This window comes from Anoplopoma fimbria, chromosome 9 (assembly GCF_027596085.1).
Source record: "Anoplopoma fimbria isolate UVic2021 breed Golden Eagle Sablefish chromosome 9, Afim_UVic_2022, whole genome shotgun sequence".
Taxonomy (NCBI): Eukaryota; Metazoa; Chordata; class Actinopteri; order Perciformes; family Anoplopomatidae; genus Anoplopoma; species Anoplopoma fimbria.
Genome location: NC_072457.1, coordinates 12657402 through 12675936, shown reverse-complemented (window position 1 = coordinate 12675936; position 18535 = coordinate 12657402). Strand labels below are relative to the sequence as shown.

The 18535-nt window shown below is 37.8% G+C and overlaps 1 protein-coding gene across 3 annotated transcripts in view; it reads left to right on the top strand.

Annotated features, from left to right (window-relative positions):
• The window catches only part of inpp4b (inositol polyphosphate-4-phosphatase type II B), a 129112-nt gene extending 111075 nt beyond the window's left edge, over positions 1-18037 (top strand). Inside the window, exons 15-22 of one of the 3 annotated variants that reach the window (XM_054605298.1) lie at positions 3540-3712; positions 4359-4482; positions 5165-5291; positions 6579-6719; positions 7175-7272; positions 7711-7823; positions 9203-9357; positions 17047-18037. In XM_054605298.1, the coding sequence (XP_054461273.1) occupies positions 3540-3712; positions 4359-4482; positions 5165-5291; positions 6579-6719; positions 7175-7272; positions 7711-7823; positions 9203-9357; positions 17047-17179 (1064 nt within the window). In that variant the 3' untranslated portion in view covers positions 17180-18037. Of the gene's footprint in view, positions 1-3539; positions 3713-4358; positions 4483-5164; positions 5292-6578; positions 6720-7174; positions 7273-7710; positions 7824-9202; positions 9358-13060; positions 13390-17046 lie in introns of those variants that run through there. The other 2 variants (XM_054605297.1, XM_054605299.1) reach the window with 2 other exon arrangements.
• Positions 18038-18535: the final 498 nt, after the last annotated feature.

Here is an 18535-nt window from a genome sequence, read left to right as displayed (position 1 = left end):
AACTGATTTGAATTTGATGGTGAAAGGTCACTGTTACCATGAGGCGGTAATTCTAGTTCCAAGTTTACCGATACTGTGAGCCATCATAGGTAACTTTATATGTGCTATAATGCAGAGTTGTCTTTAAATTATCCATCATTATCATTAGCAACATATGTTATTAGTATCGGCTAAAACTAATCTATTAGTTCATTTTAGCTGAAGAAGCTTTTCGACCCAAAAAATATATTAAACTCAATCAAACACATTTTCACATTAAATTGGGGACTTTTGGAGTCTATCTACAGCCTGAGTGAGGAAATATTCTGGTTCCCTGATGTTTGAGCATTTGCAAAAGACAAATTGAAATCGTTGCCAGAAAAGTGGATGAAAGCAATATTTGATATGCAGAGCCATTCACTGTTGACCACAAGCTGCCCAGTCTTCCCTTACGTCCAATGAAATCCTGCCTCAAGCTTGAGTCCAGACAAGTGCCCAGCCTGTTACAGCTGCCAACTGGCACACAGAGCTGCAGCATTAGTCTGACCAGGCGACAAGGGAAGTGTGTGTGTGTGTGTGTGTGTGTGTGTGTGTGTGTGTGTGTGTGTGTGTGTGTGTGTGTGTGTGTGTGTGTGTGTGTGTGTGTGTGTGTGTGTGTGTGTGTGTGTGTGTGTGTGTGTGTGTGTGTGTGTGTGTGTGTGTGTGTGTGTGCGTGCGTGCATTTGTATCATTTTGTGCCTCTGTGTGCATGTGTTTCTGCATGTGTCTATCTGTCCAAATGAGCTGGCAGATAAGAACAAGGCCTTCCACCTGGTGTTCAGCCTGAAAGAGAAGCTCAACCCACCCGAGCACCTTTATTAAGACGCTGAACAGACTCAGAGCAAGTGGTCATCTGCCTGTCTAAATACAAACATGGACAGCATAATGAGAGAGGCTTTATCTCCTAGCGGATACCGGTGAAGCTCCAGCTTTTGATGACAAGGCGTTGTGGGGGTTTTGATATTTGGACAGGTGGGCTGGAGGAAAGATGACAGCTGGAGTTCTGTTTCTCTCCTTCTCTGTGCAGAGGCGGTATTTGCAGAATGAGATAAGACATGATTTTTCTGACAAGGCAAGGGCAAGGCTGAGGTGCCATACATTATTGGTGGTATCCAACTGTGCTTTTGTGTGCAACCCCCTCTAAGAACTTTAAAATATGATGAAGTTAAACCAAATGCAGGGTGGGAGACTAGTTTTGCTTTTCGCTTAGCCAACACTGCCCCCTGTTGGCTGCAGAGGAGATCATCAGAAACTTGTTTTGGATGGAGGAAATGCATATATGTCACCATGAAATCACACTATAGCTGTGTCCCAAATACCATATACTGTTTTCCCTCGCATGCTTTTAGTTTGTAGTGTGACAAATTAAGTATACTCAAATCATTTTTTATGCATACTGAATCATCTTTGAGTGTGCCGTTGATTTACAGAATTTTCTCACAATGGAAAACACAAAGTAAAAAGAGGAACTAATCAGAGCTTCAAACAATGATAAATCTTAGATACATGTCAAATCAGTGTATTATGACAATTTGCTATAGTTCATAGTGTATACTCAGTATGGATATTCATGGGTACTTGTGCTAGGGGGTACTTCTGCATTTGTTGCTGCGTATGTGGAAGGCTCAAAAAATGAACTCAACCAAACCCAATGAACTCAACTACTTGTGATTTTTTTCATAAGATAAATCCATACACTTGTGTACAGTGGGAAAAATAAATTTGTGTGATGCTGATTTTTAGTAATTTACAAAAAACAGTAAGCTGCCCATCAACCTGAGTCAGTTGTAGCACATCAACACTACATGATGCAATTGAGTGGTTGAAATTAGTTAGTAAGCAATGAGTGAAACTGAAACAACGAACTAACAATTATTTTTTAAAAGTAATGAATATACAGTTTCTCAAGCCTTTCCACAACCATCAACAGTTTGCAATCCTTACTATCAATGGAGCACCACCTTTGACTTTCACTTTAGTCTCAAGTTATGAACGCTACGTGTATTTTGATGCCTAGTACACAGGTGGGATATTCATTCAGATGAAGCAGTAGAAAGTGAGGCCACTGGCTTTTTGACATTGTGCTGACAATAGACTTGAAGCATGAATGTATTTAGAGCAGCCTGCAATGATTTATAATGACTGGGTGATTCTTACAGTTTCAGTTGTAAACAGATGTGTAATACCTTAAGTAACTCTTCTATAGTTCATTAAATCCTACCCATAAATCATACACTACTTTTGGTGAATCAACTGTATTATCGTCCTTGTCTCAGACAAAGAGCACTTCGGACTTTATTTCAAGTCCAGTCAAGACCATAACTGCAGGGATATCAATAAATTACCTGTGCATTCTCTGATTCATTTGGTAACACCCATTACTGTGATTGGAAGTAAATCTCCCTGCTTCAAATCAATCAATAGTTGACCTCACTTTAATCTGATAACTGCTGTCACCGAACACATCTACACACATCAGACTGGTTAGTTACAACTTTTTTTTGCGTGTTTATGTGGGAGACATAACAATTTTTGATGTTTTATTCTTGACATGTATAATAGTGCAAATACTGGTGTGTCACATCAATAACAATACGATTTAATCATTTAGGACGTAATGTAGTATAGAATTAGGACTGAAATAGCGTTGAATTAACGCGATCATATAAATGGCTTCAACAATCTTTTTTTTTTTTTTTTATGACTTATTTATTTCGTCAGCATACTAATTAACAGTTTAAAACCCAACACCATCTGCCTTTGGCTACAGACTTGTGGTGCTGTGTGTTCACGTTGTGCCACTATCCAGTCCACAATATAATTAATCTGGAGGAACATGGAGCTGTTGTTAATATCATACTTCACTGTTCGGCACAGCTGTTTCAGAGCTATGACATCATTGATGGGTATTTATATTTATAATTATCACCACACCTTCCTATAATTCTTTTACGACCCGCCCTTTAAACTTTCCACTGCTGCACAAAAATTAATCATATTAGCAGGTGTGCTTAGAGACACACGTACAGCCTGTGAGCTGCACTTTATGTTGTGCTTGTTTATAAAAGGGCCCAAAGTGTTTCTCTTGAGAACACAAAAGCAATTAATAGTAAAAGAAGTACATTCACTGATTCAAAGACACAAAATTGATATCATTAGCCAATTATTTTCCATTGTTCGCTTTGCCTAACAATAAAAGACATACTAATAATTTCATTTTTATATGTTTTGTCTTTGAATGTAGGTTTCTCTTGTTAGCAGCTGACCTGTGCTCTCCTTTAAGCAGCTTGAAGTTTTTTGTTCAGCGTTTTTTCTTTCCGGTAATCCCTCCGCTTTTTCAAGCAAACTGGATCCGGTTTGCTTGAAAAAGCGGAGGGATTGCCCGATGATGTGAGTGATGAGTGAGCCGATTTATTGTTTCTGGCTGAGAATACAATCGTCAAGACATATTTTGATACAACCTTATCACTACTGTTATATCTCTGTCTACACCTCTTTTCATCCTATTTTTTACTCTGCAGGCGACTGGAGGGAGCAGCTGTGTCCTCTGGTGAACAGGTTAAAGGAGTGTGTGATGGAGGTGGTGGAGAAGGCTAAGAGAGCCATGGCCTTTGTGCTCCTGCAGGAGGCAGCCTGCAGCATTCCACAGGGCTTACTCCTTCAACAGAGGCGTGACGTGGTCTTCAGTCAGGCAGTAGGTAACCACACTGAGATGATAAACAACTCATTAGAAGTCCCTAGTGATTTACCCGTTGAAGCACATCTCTGCAAAACAGTAGTAAATGTTTTGATCTTATATTCGCTCTGTTCACAAAACCATTCACACACAAACACTTTTACTCTGTAAATTCAAATGTCAAGGAAACCATGGACATTTTTTAGTCCAGCTAGTTGGACTGTAAATCAGGTTATTGTCTAATTGTCTGACCTTTGTGATCCAAAGTGCAACATATTCAGTGTTCCTTGCACAAAGTCAAAAATCATGCCTAGCTTGTCCGAACAACATTAAAACTAAAAATGTTAATTTACAATCAAACTCAAGCCCTCACGTCAAAATACCTCTTGAAGTGTTATTATATTTTAAAGCTATAAACTATCATTTTTCTGGAGACGTTTACTCCAACAGTATTTCAGGTCCTGCACATTATTGGCTTCCTATTTTACATACCTGCAGTCTGTGGCAATGGCAACTTACAGGAGATATGGCTTAATAGTGTGTGTGTGTGTGTGTGTGTGTGTGTGTGTGTGTGTGTGTGTGTGTGTGTGTGTGTGTGTGTGTGTGTGTGTGTGTGTGTGTGTGTGTGTGTGTGTGTGTGTGTGTGTGTGTGTGTGTTTAACAGCTGGCAGCCTTAGCCTGTGGATTTGTCATGAGGCTGTATGCAGGAATGCAGGACAAAGGCTTCCTGAGGCAGCTCCACCTGGTCGGCCTGGTTGCCCAGTTTGAGAGTCTGCTCAGCACCTACAGTGAGTACATTTTCAAGAGTTTAATCAGAACTGGCAACCTCAAATCCTCCACTGAACACAGCTGTTTTATTTGCTTTCTAGAAAGGAAGAAACCACAAATAGTGGTTTGTTTTGATTTGGTTTGGTTTGGTTTGGGCGAGCCTGAGTTATCGTGAATGTGAGGCTGTAACAAATCAGAACATATAGCAAGATGCTGAGTCATTGCAATGTTTTTTTATTTGCACTTTTATAATGTTATGTTTTGAACATGTTCCAGGTGAAGGTTGAAGGTTGAGTGTCATTGATGGATTCTTATCAGATCAATACAGAGGCTAAAGACTGAATTAAAGGGTGCTCCCTGTAAGATATCAGTAGATCGATTCAAGTTACCTACAGCTTCGTGATCAAAGTTCTCATTCATGTTAGTTTGAGAAAAGCTCATGGTGCAGATCTCAAGGAAGTGAAAGGGATTGGTCAGCAAAATTAAAAAATTAACAGCTGGAAGACAGCTAATGCTTAAATCCGTTTTTATGATGGAAACAATGCCTCTGAAGGAATAAATGTGGGCAGTTTCTTAATTATATTCATCAGCCAGTTTGAACCTTTTGACATTTTGAAATTTGAGCTGAACTCTCCTCATTCTGAAGAACTAAAAAAAACATTTGACAAGCAAGGACTAATTCACTACTAATATCGTATTAAGGTGAGGAGATCGGGATGCTGGAGGACATGGAGGTTGCGATCTCAGACCTGCAGAAAGTCCTGTTCCAGATTACAGAGGCCAAGACAGATGACCTCAGTGACCTCCAGCCTTTAGTGTGTGGCCGACGGTGAGACATCATGTCCTTCTCTGTTTGCTTTTCTTTGGCTGAATCTAACATGTTCAATTTGTACGTTGAGTACTACAACCAGTTGTTGTGCTAGCATAGAACTGCTACTATGCAAGTAGTGACAATATACATTATTAGCTACATTATGAGGAACAAGTACAGACAACTGATAGTTGTAAGTGTCTTGATGAGCATTTCAATCAAGCAGCTAATAGTTTTGAGTTATTTTACAGGTGCAATCCTCTTTTTTATTATTTCTTAGAAATCACAACCCGACAAACGTTTTTAAGAAAGTAAATTTAGTGTGCAAGTCTTTGTTTTTATCATAATCAAAGTTTTAAATCTGATGCACCTTTCAATAAGGGTGTAAGACGTGTTTCACAACATTCTTCCCATATTCCCTAACTGAACAACATCACAGTTTCAAAGTAGAACCTTCTCCGCACAATCTCTGACTGTATACTCAAACTGTACAAAGGTTTCTGTCGAACATTAACTAGTTACAACTGGACGGAGTTGCAGCCATTTCCTCTTTGACAAGAATGTGTTTATTGTGCTGTCCTCTGAAACATCCTTTTCCATGTCTGGACACAGATAGAAGCCACCTTTATCATTTCAAGAGTCGAGTGTTTTCATAACAGCAGGTTATATATATAAATATACATTTATTTCCATTTATTTATTTAGCTATAGGTATATATAGTGTGTTATTTATCTTCAGGGGCAAATTCTTGTAGTGGGTGTGTTTGTTTATGCTAAAAAATTATAGCAAGGCTGTAAAGAGACATTATGGTATGAGCTGTTTGGGGCAAAGGAAGTCCCAAGTGACCTGTAAAGTAGAAAAAGGGAATGTTATAAAAGCCAAGCAGCACAGCTGTTCTATACAGCCGGCAGTCATGACTGTTCTGTCATGCAACAAAAGTTTGGCATTTGTCAACTTCAGTATGCTCCCCCTTCTGCAGTAAAACAATAGTTCACTTGTAATAGTATATAAGCCCCAATGAAGTCAAGTCAGGTCATTTGAGCTAGTAACTGTGTGCATCATGCCAAGTTTTATTAGACGATGCATTCCTCTTGCCCCACCCCGCTCCATGTCTATCTGTAAAGCAATCTGTCTTACACAATTTCACTCTCTTTCTCTCATGCATGCACGCAGTCTGTCTCTCTTTGTAGTGCTTGCTTAGGCCTGTCTTAAGTATCAAATTGTACAACTTCCCAAACTTATCAGGTTCTTGAAAATTATTGCACAACATGTTGAATTTCCCTTGTTTTTTTCTTTCCCTGCAGAGACCACTTCACTGTAGAAGTGCCATTACCACGACTGGTTTTCCAGACCTTGCCAGAGGAGATCAAGGAGGGAAAGCCTCTACGAGTATTCCCGGTGCTGTTTAACGTGGGCATCAACGAACAGCAAACAATAGCCGAGAGGTACTGCAGTCGTTGTTCACCCCTATCTGTTGAACTTAAGGACAGGCACTCTTTGTGTGAACATATTCAACAAGGCCAGTGTGGTCTTAAACTAATCGAGATCAGATTAAAAAAACTAGAGCGGTGTAAGGCTTTCTCTTTGTTCATCATTCTAGCAAAGTGCATCTATTCCAGAAATTTAATTAAATGAATCCTTCTGTGCAGAAGACATTCAAAACTTTAATGGCATACTCACTTTTCCCTCATAGGCAAAACATTGTTTAATGTCTAACTGTGTTGCATTTAATAATATTAACTGGTTTAAAATGTTTAGGTATTTGCTTTCTAAAAAGCAACTATTTTCACGTTTAATCACCTTTTTCTCTGCTGAACGCAGCAATCACCGCTTGGCAAGTTTTCTTGAGCATCTTGGTGATGCTGCATCATAACCGTCTTTATTCTCTTCATCCTCTAAGGTTCGGAGATATCTCTCTACAAGAAAGAATAAACCAGAGGAACTTTGAGACATTAGAGGCCTATTACAAATCATTAAGTGAAAAGGTGCCACTAGAATGTAAGTGCACAAATCTTTCATTTCTTTTACCAAAGTGAAATGCCTATCTCTGAAATCTTTGAAAAATACAAGAGCTTGTGTTCCAGGTCCCACTGCTGCGGCAAAGCGACTCTCATGTGCAGTTACAAAGATGTGGGGAAAGCAGCAAATAATTGTTTAAAACTGTTTTAGTATGCATTGAGTATCTTAGGGAGTTTACCACACCAGGACAATTTATACGTTGTCACTATATCAGTTAGAAAGCAAGTCTAGGAAAGGGATAGTCTTAAACAAAATGTGTTAAGTGATTTGTTTCTTTTTGTCTGTTAACACATTAATCCATCAGAACCTACATTCAGCTCTGAGCGGCAGCCTGTACTCAAACTTTAGATTTTCACCAGAACAAAGCAAGAAACAGAACCACTCACTTGCAATGTGTTTTGTGCTTTGTATTAACAGGTCTACCATGTTTTCAGACACAGACTGACATAAAAGAATTACTTGAAACCCTGGGCCAGAATGTAGTTACAAAAAAGAGAAAGAATGTGGAGATACTATGGATTGCTGGAACGGTGAGCAGTGTTTTTATTGTAACTTTACGTCCTTTTCAAGGAAGACAGTTTTCTCTGAATCACATGAATATACTTCCTTTCTTTGTAACTGTGATCTGTAAACAGTTGGCATAGTATTGAGTTTTTGACATATTGATATTTCATGTGCTCTTAATGGGAGCCAAACAAAAAGTAACTACCTGAGCATGATGGATTAAGTCTGGAAGAAGATACTGTACGACTACGAGCTTTTACCTGGTATTCATCATCTGTCAATGACATATTTAACGTGCCCTTAGAGTGCTTATGATTCACAGAAATCTGTTAAAACACGACTAAGAATCTCTAGCCATGAAAGCGATTCTGTTGATGTTCAGTGGGAAACACAAAGTCTGGCTGAGTCTGATGAAACCAAAGTTTAACTTAAGATCACCCAAGTTATTAAAGTTCATCTTCTGGGGATCATGAATGTCTCTACAAAGTTTTGTGACAATCTTTTTAATAGTTGTTGTGACATTTAAGAGTTTTTTTCCATTTATTAGACAAGAAACTGACATTTGCTGTCTTCTCAAGGTTCTAATTGGTACAGAAAGAAAAAATAAATTGTAAAGTAACAAAAAACAACAACAACTCAGCATGTGTTAAAGCACATAAGACCACAATCGTTTGAGATATGATTTCATAGTTCCAAGCCAGTTAAGCCATTCACATAGTGTATTTATGGGTCCTAGGTTTTGTAAAATGTCTTAATGTAGCCTTTTAGGGTGCATCTGCGTTTTCTCCAGCTTAATGTTCTGCCTCATGTCTTTGATCCATTGATTGTGTAATGGAGGGGTCGCATCCTTCCGTTTAGATAAAATCGAGCATCTAGTTAATAGAGAGGGAAATGCAATGACCTTCTGTAAATGAGGAGGGACATTGGAGTCATCTGGAAGGAGAATATATCAAAAATAGCAATTGTATTAGCAACCATTATATTACAGCTATAAGTTTTGGAAATTGTATAAAAAGGATGACCAGAAAGGGTTAGGTTTTGGGCAAGACCACAGCGTATGATGAATGCACGCTGGGGTCTATTTTAGCCTGTCACATATCGGGCTTAGTTTGAGACATTTTAGTTTGGACCAAAGTGGTGGACTGATCTACCGTCATTGCCATTAATACAGTCAAGGTATAATCAAGAATCTTTAGAGTTGGATGATACTCAAATCTGAACTTTATGTTCAGTCATGTCAGGACACATGTATAATATCAGGTATCTGGTGTTATTTAAGTACTGTGTTGTGTAAATAATCATATTTTAAGTCTTTAAATTTGAGTAATTTTTACTGACAAAAAATGAATTTGCTTTTGGTGATGCATGTAAACATTACTTGTGTTTTTCTTTCCACTTCCTTCAGATCTGCCGAAGGTTAAATGGCATCAGGTTTACCAGCTGTAAAAGTGCCAAAGACCGGACATCCATGTCTGTCACATTAGAGCAGTGTGCCCTCCTACGTGATGAACACCAGCTCAACAAGGATTTCTTCATCCGGGCTCTGGACTGTATGCGAAGGTAAGATAACGATAGAAAATAGTATAAAACTATTATGGGTGCAAGTTATTGTTCCAACCAATCCCAAATGTGCTGCATTTAATAAGTTATCATCAATCATCCAAATGACATAAAGACATCGTTCTTTATTTTGGCTCAGTATTTTTGTAGCGGTGCAGATAGTTTTGGTCAGATAAAATCTCAGAGATGTGTCTTCGAGATTTCTGCCACCACCCCCAATGCAATGGGTGCTCAAAACTAACAAAAACACATTGGATAACTTCAGCATTAGCTTGTCTCTCCAGAGATAATGTTTTGGTTACTCTGGATAATCAACAGACCTCACTCTTAGCTGTTTTAACTGGAACTGCTTTCTACAAAATAATAGTTCCTATGAAAGCGATTGAAAATGAGATCTATGGATAATCACGAGTGACCATATTGTTGTTTCTGGAACGACACAATCTTGTGTTTTTCAAATTGGTTAATTAAAGTGCTTTGAGGATCACAAATAAATGACTATTCACCTCAAATGCATTGGGTTGTCAGCAGAGTTTTAAGCGTAGATATGTAAAAAATCTCAGCTCGCATTTTAACTCGTCTGGTTAAAGAACTAACCTGCACCCACAACACATGTTTTGTGAGAAAAAGCCGACATCATCATCGCACACATCAAAGACATTTTGTCTGCACCGTCGCCTCCCATCCTACCACCGTTGGATGTGCCAGTATAATCATCATCGTATGTTCCCTCCACTATCAACGCCTTCCCTCACACATTCAAAGGCAACCATGCATGTTCCTATCAGTGCTGCAGGGACTTTCCTGCCTTTAATGTTTTGTATGTGCCAGGAGGGTAAACATCTGCATCTGTCTAAATCCGATAAATTCAAACTTTAGAACTTTTTTAAGGCCGTCGGTGAAGTGCACATCTGAGATGCTTGTGGTAATGACCTGTACAGGCCGGCTGATGGCAGTTGTGTTAGATGAATAAGTAGACGGGACATTACACGACAAAATACACAAATAACCACTGGCAAAAACTCAATCACTCAACATATTCCACAACTAATCTGGATCAGAAATGGGTGTAAAATACAAAGATTGGGTGAATAAAGTTATAATCTTGAAAACTGTTCAATCACAGAAGAAGTTTGTCAACATTTGCTGATGTGATTTACAACATCAAGTCGTAAAATGGACCGCACAGTACAATTATTATATCTCTAGGGTGGCGGGTGTCGAAGGGTTTATGGACTAGAAACATTGTTACAGTCAACACACTCAAGAAATAAGTCTTCACCCTATCAAACGGTTCATAAATGAATAACAATACAGTTTTGGTCAAGCAGTTAAAATGTACTAAAATGAATGCAGTTATAGAAATCATTACTTTAAGTTTGCTATTTAGAATTATCACAAACTACTCAATCTTGTGACAAGTTCATCAGATCTCCTCATACACAGTAAAATGCATAACCCACTTGTAGACTAATATGAATCCACTAATGCATTGATTTAACCTTAAAAAGAAATTGAACCTGGTTATTGAATTATTTTCAAAACAATTACACGTAGCCCTGAGCACATTAAATAATGTTAAGTAGAATATAATAAGGATCTTGTTACACATAAACGTTCCTCTGAATGCTTGTGTCGCAGACTATTATTATCACTTTGTGTTGTCTGAAGAATTTGAACACAAGCCATACAGCCCCCGTAGGCGGATGAAACAGCAGGAGATCACTGTCAAACAGTAGCTCAGAGTTGTAATACAGCAACTATAGTAATACCGTAAACGTCCTGAAAATATGTGCTTTGTGTTTTCTCAATGAAACCTTTTGTGAATGCATAATGGTGGTGGGTCAGTGATGAAGATCTAGTCTAAAAGGTTAAAAGGAAGCTGCATTTCAGCTGTGAAAGTACACTCCAAATAATCGGCAGTGATATCCTCCAGGCACAATGAAGTGATACCCTTTGAACCTCTGTGATGTCTTTGACCTTCGACACCAGCTCACTCAATGAAAAAAGTGACTTCTCAAAAGTCTGATTAAAATTCTTAAAACATTATAAACAGTTCTACTTTGTTAAACCTCTATGCTTCAATTGATTTTAAAGGAAGAGGTATTTAACATTTATTTAGCGGATGATAGAGCGGATGATAGAGGAAGTTAATCGTGAGAAAAAAATCTTGACACGTGAAAGATTCTTGTTTGTGTCGAACCAAAAGATTTGCTGTGTTTTAATGGCATTAGTTTGGATTTATATTTATAGAGACTGATTTAAATGTTAATGTCTTTAGAGTAATAAAAGATAACAGGATCTATCTGTACAGTCAAGTGTTGTTAAAACAGCATTAACATCAGTGTGTTTATAATGATCAAAGGCACCGTCGTTTGAGCTTGTTGGGTCACATCTGTCTGGTTGATAATGCCAATGATATATCTGCTTTGCAAATAATAATAATAATAATAACTTTATTTATATAGCACCTTTTAAAAACAAGGTTTACAAAGTGCTTCGACAGACAAGCCAGCAAAACAGTGCAATAGAAGAAACATTAACAACAATCGTTAGGATAAAACTAAACAAAGAAACAAAATTAAATAACAAGTGACAATCAAATAAACAAACAAACAAACAATAAATAAAATAATGAAATAAATAAAATCAAGTGATATTGGTAAAATATAGTAAACAAATATAAGATAAAATACCAAGACAAAATGAAACAATAAAACGACGACATCACAAAGACCGGATGCTTACTCTGCAAAGAGTAAGCATAGAAAGATGCTTATTTGCTTTAAACGGGTGGAGTATATGAGGAAACTGTGCTTGTTGTAGTCAAAGGAAGCTGAGAGTTTCTTTCACATTTGTCTGTTTCTTGATTTTGGTTTGATGTTCGTTTGAATAAGGAAGTCTGATGCTGCTGATAAGACAGGCTTGACCGGTTGTTCGCCAATCAATGATATAACAGCCGTGTGTCCTTTATACAACCGGCTGGTTGGTACAAGCTCTTTCTACCACAAGGCATGTTCTTGTCTGTCTTTTCTTAGTTTCATTATCCACAGGCTAAGGATCCTACAAATTAATTTGAGTGTCTCACATGGACAGTCTGAGCTTTTAAAAAGGTATTGATTATCTCAAATAGGGAGCAGTTTCACTCTTTTATGATTATGTTTCTGTACTGCCCAAAGTGACAGTGAGTTATTTCTCTCATAAACAAAATGCAAATGAAGTGAAATGCTATCCAGAAGGAAATCGAAGTGTCACGTTTCACAAAAAAACCTGTTGCTCCGTTACCATAAATAATGATTCATCCGCTCTAGACTTAAGTAAATGCAAATCAGCTGGATCAGATGGAATGGAAACACATTCTACATAAAACTTTCACTGTAAAATGTGCGTCCAGCTGCATGCCTCTTCTCTCCATCCTCTGCCAACCAAGTCATTTCATTAATCGGCCCAACATTCAGCTCTATGTGAGTCTGTTTCTCATATTCCTGCTCCGTTCATCACTGCCTGCTTGTCTGTGGCTCTTTGAGGCAAAGTCTGTACTAATGGCTCTATGTCTAAGTGGGCCTTCTGGTGCCAGCCTGGTTTGGTCTCTCAAGTGATCAATCTGTGCTAGAAGTCCCACTTAGACAGCATCTAGACTGTACTAACACCACAGGTTTTTTGATCTGTTCGTTCTGTTTCACTCTGATGGGCGCCCCTGCAGTCGGCCGACCCAGGGAGACATTGGGCAGTGGGAGGACCCTGAGGCTGGCGCCGTGACAGACAACAAACCAGCGTCGCGACACTTTTACCCCATTGCCCTGCTGCTCGTTAGCTCGCACCTACTGGTTGTGTGGCTCATTTTAAGTCTTGTTTTTCTGCTTGCAAAATATCAATAAATCGCTGACAATGCCATCTCTACTCACTCCTTTTTCTGTGTTTGCTGGTTATTCATTTATGAGCGGTGGTAGTTTGATCCGACTGGCTTTATCGTCTTAAGTTAATTAGCGCGGTGATTTCATATCAAAATAACCCCTGTGCAGCAGTGGAGGATTGAGGAAAATTGATTTCAGTTAGATGGTATTAAGTTTAATAACCAGCAATTAAAGGTTTACTCTTTCTTGATCTGCAAGGAATGTTCTCTGACAAGCTTTAAGTCAGTCCTTAATATCTGACAAGAAGTGTATATTGACTCTCAGACATTTTCATTTTAAGGTGGATAAGCCTGGCCTTAGTCAATATGTTTCTCAGTGTTGAACAATGTTCAATGCTTTCTTACTTCCCATGCCTGCATGTGTTACCCAGCCGCAAACCCATTAATTAAGGCAGAAAAAGGTCACAAAGGTTCTCTTTTAATTTACAAACGGTTATTTCCTAAAACAGCTGGGCACTCTCGTTTTTTTATCTTTTATTTGGTTTACTGGTGAGTTATTCACACCAGCAGAAGGACGTATATGGGATGGATCCAAAACAAACTGCAGTGCCTATGTTCAACATAATGAAAGAACATGTCACCTATTGCATTAATGGGGCTCATTGATTAATAGTTTTTGGACAACAGCGGAGTTCTATGGTAAAGATAAGCAATACTCAACTTGAAAACAGAAACAATACCTGTTAGGATCAATTCATTGTTGCTTTTGGTCTTTTCATGTTATTTTTTTTGATCAGGAAAACATAGATTATTTACTGCCTTATGCTGTTAACTAACAGAGGCTGTATGTGAAACTGTTAGGTCAAATTTCTTTGAGGATTATATTGCTGGGAAGGGTAAAATAGTGGCACCTACCACACATACAGTAAACATGTTCACATCTGGATTAGGCATGTGCTACTGTGTGTCATTTTACAAATGGATGTGCTTTGTTGGAGTTAAACAACAGTTTACGTGCAAACAGATCACAAAACGGGTTAACTTTTTTTAATTATCTTTATTATGTTGACAGAGCTTATTTAATATACTCCAGACGATAATTATTACACAGACTTTTGAGACCTTTGGTGCTGTTTCGTAATACTGTTGCTACTGTTTTGGGGTCAGACCATCTCTCCTCATCTTTACTTACATTCTTTCATCACAGAGAAAAGCATTTTTTAAACTTATCTGTTGGAAGAATGTATTGGACTGCAGATAGTTTGTTTCCCTTTGAGATTATCAACACTCCACCACTAAGACTTCTTCTTCCCCATCCCATTATGTTGAATCGAGGAATGGCATTATGTTTGTGGCTCTGCAAGCACAAAGAAATGCAGCATTTCTCTACAGAAACAGTGTCCCGTTTAAAACAACTCCACTTATGAATAGTTAAGCCGCTGCTGTACAATAGACATCTTGATTAATGATTTGAGTGAACTGACCCTTTAAGGACCGCTTTTAAGCATACAGAAAGCCGGGTACTGATCTTTTTTATTTGGCTAAAGTTTTATTTGGCTAAAACAACACTGTTTTATTTGGCTAAAACAACACTGTCCATCAAACGTTAATGGTATCCCAGAATTCAGAGGATCCTACTTCCCATTATTTAACACCGTGCTCCTTTAAAGACTGTTTTATTGCTTTAACACAAGGTTGTTATCCAATAAAATAAGTACGGCCAAAAAAACATCTGTGAAGCTTGTTAATTGTATGTTGAGAAGGTGACACGGATTAGCTAAGATGTTTATAGGTCATAGTTGTGATTGAGGTGGGTGTTGGATTTCATTCTTTTTTCTGTATTAGGACAGCAGCTTTCATTGTTTTGGCTCAACACTGTTGAGTGGAAATGAGGTTAAACCACTTAAAAAGAATGTTATTAAAATCAAAACAAAACTGTCATAAAACTTAATTACTACATTTATACAGTGTGGAAGAGCAAGTGTTAGCCGCGGCAACTTTAAATTAATGGAGTACATCCGCAGGCAGCTTTACTGGAACAGACTGTGGTTTACTTCCTTTTCCAAGGGCAAATCAATTATACCTGTCAGAATCACGTTTGTCATGTTTCTGGAAATCTAACCGTCTAGCTCTTGCCAAACACCAAATGGCTCTTTAAAACGGAAACATAATCTTTGATATATCTCTGAATATGGCAGGCACGAGTGAAGTTTGCAGTTTTTACTGCAATCTGAAGAGATGAACCGTGTCTTGGCTCAAAGGTAGTTTTTGAGATTCATGTGATAACTATTTTTAACTCTCAAGAAGAACATTCCTTAAATTTTTGGCTGATTGATGGATCTGTTGTTGTTGAACAACTCGTAGTTACCCTGACAATGACAGGTGCTGAAAACAAATGAATCATACAAAGACTGTAAACAGTTAAATATCTTACACCATAGCTCCTGAGACTTCAGGATCCTGATTGGTTGGAATGCTACACAGGGACACCTATGGCCCAGGTGTTTGGGATCACATCAGTCGTGATAATGGTAAAAGATATTTGCTCAGTGAGAACCAAGCAAGTTTAAATTCAATTGTGTTTTGATATTTGCGTGAATCTGGACGTCCAAACAACCACTAAAAAAAAAACTCCCTACTTCCGGCACCTTTGCTTTGACCTCACCCATCTTCCAACTCAACCTTCATTTTGATGTCAAATACATCTCTAAAGTTCCGTGACTGCTTCTTGCACCGTCGCACCGTCACAGAAATCTGTCTGCAGACACGCTCAATCTCAGAAAGTGAAAACAGTACCAACGATGCCATCGCTGCTGGTAAAGACGGTGAACAGTCACAGGTAAGAGTTAGGGAAAGAGAGACAGCAAAGTAGTTTGATAACAATGTGTCTGCGTGTGAGAGGGAGAGCTAGCCACAAAAACATTATCTCTGCTGGACTAACAGTTGTATTAATATCTTGTAGCAAAATTCTTTGTTCTCGTATGTTAAGTATGACCATGATTTTAGAGTGTTTTTCACTCCCATTTAAAAACTTTTCAAGATTTTAAAACTCCTGGATCAGATTTGTGTAGCAAGGATGTTGGCAAATATTCTGAGGCTCAGGAGCTAACTTACTATGTAAAAGCAAGATCATTATTGTTTGCTTAAAATGAGGACTGATAGATACTGAAAGATTTATTTTTTAATTTGTTAGATATGGCATTTTGTTAGCAAGTGGCCATGGTAGAAGCAGGACGCCCTCTAAACCCTATATTGGTCCCCCATTACAATCATGGAACTAACATTCTTTTAGGTATCGACCTTTAAGGTTATATGTTTTTGGGCAAAATCTGCAGCCCAAAAACTGAGTTTGCAACAGATATGTGTTAAGGTCTGTGCTGTAAATCAGACACACAGGATGTAAGCAAACAGGTTACAGGTATAGCATTATTCTGTGATAAACCGTTACAAACTTTTGAGAAAACAATCTCACCAAAAGGACCATTCAGTAGCTTTTCTGGAGTTTTCCCTCATATAACCCAACTGAACAACTACTGAATGTCCCGTGTGAACTTTTTCTTATCTGCGGTTTCCAAGGTCAGCCTTCTATTATTACATATTTTTATGTACGTTATCAGTTGTCACCATTTTTTTTATTTTTTTTTTATCTTATCCAACAAACAAATACTTAATTCAACAAGAACACAAATTAGAATTTTGGGAAGTCATCTTGTTTAAAAATCATATTTTGCGACATTACAAATATAATTTAAACACTCATTCATGTTTACTTTGTTGTTTTCCTTACTTTTCTTTTTCTTCCCCTCATTCCTCCTCTTTTTTTATTTGATCACTAGAGAAGGATGTCGCATTGAGAACGTTCAAAAGAATATTAGATGCAGGAAATATGCCTTCAACATGTTGCAGCTGATGGCCTTTCCCAAGTGCTACCGACCACCGGAGGGGACTTACGGTAAAGTTGACTCTTGAGGACGAAAACCGCAGTCATTGTGTGTTGATGTTTTATTGTTTGTAACCCAAAAACTTGGCTGGATTTTATATTTTTGCTGCTGTTTTTTTTTTGGCTTTGGTTGAATGTGTTTCCATGCAGGATTTGCTAAAACTAATAAAAAAATATTTGTATTATGAATGCACTTTCCATTACTGCCTTGTTTATTTTTGGCCTAAGCAGTGACGATAGAGTTTGTAAATAATCCCTGTCCACTTACTAGCTTTCTGGGCAATTTAGGAGGTGATGCATCTGAGGGAGCTCGGTTCACTGACCAGCTTAAGTTAACAGCTTTTATTTAGAAAAGGCTAGTTAGGGGGCCTAACTGTTGTTCTCTCCATAAGAACTTGGAACAAACAATTTATAGCCTCATTCCATGTTTGGAGTTTCGAACGGCGAAAGTTCAAGATTTCTGCAGTTCTTGAGCAATTGTTCTCTACATTTTATAATTTTGCAGGTCCAAACATTGCCTTTATTGTTTTTAACTGTTGCAGATGTATTTTCCATTAATTTGTAATAAGTAACATAACAGTATTTTAAAGCTTATGTTAAATCCTGTTTCCTTACTCATCTGATTATCTCAATGGTTGCACTCAAGTTTTTTCCATAATGTTTTTATATCTCAAGGTACAGGCCAGTGAAACAGAATGAGGATTTTGGACCTGCAATATCTCGAATTTAATTATTTATTTTTGTATTCTAAAATGATTGTATACTTAAAGGGTTAATACCTTGGACTTTAATGCATGTTCTTTTTTTGTTGTTATACATTGGACATTTACAATTTTCTTTTGAATTTAAATACAATAAAATAATGGCTTGATGTTAATATGTGAGATTTTATTAAAACATTGACTGTGTGATGTTTTGCATACTGTTTACATTTTATATCCCAAGTGTGTGTTTTATTAAAGAAAATCGCTATAGTGAAAGGTTCAGTCTACACAAATCATAATTTAAACCATGTGCTGCATTAAAAAAAGCCTCTCAACTTGCAAGATATATTCAAGTTACACACTCAAATAGATGAGATTATATAATCGTTGGCTGGATAAAATAAAGATAATCTCTAAAATGTTGTATCTGAAATTAAAACCCTTGAATCCCCAATACTTTACTGGACTGAACAATCCACCAAATATCCAGATTTTTGAGTATCAAATACCGACTGCCTGTAAGGTTTAAAAGGTGGCTTGCTCCTTCAACAGTAGCTGAAGTCAACTTCAGGTCACAACAATAACTTTGAATTCTTGTGGTGACCCAGGGTCACGGCAAAAAAAAGTCTCCTGACTTCAACCACTCCTGAAGCATAACCCAGTCTCTGTATGATCAGTATG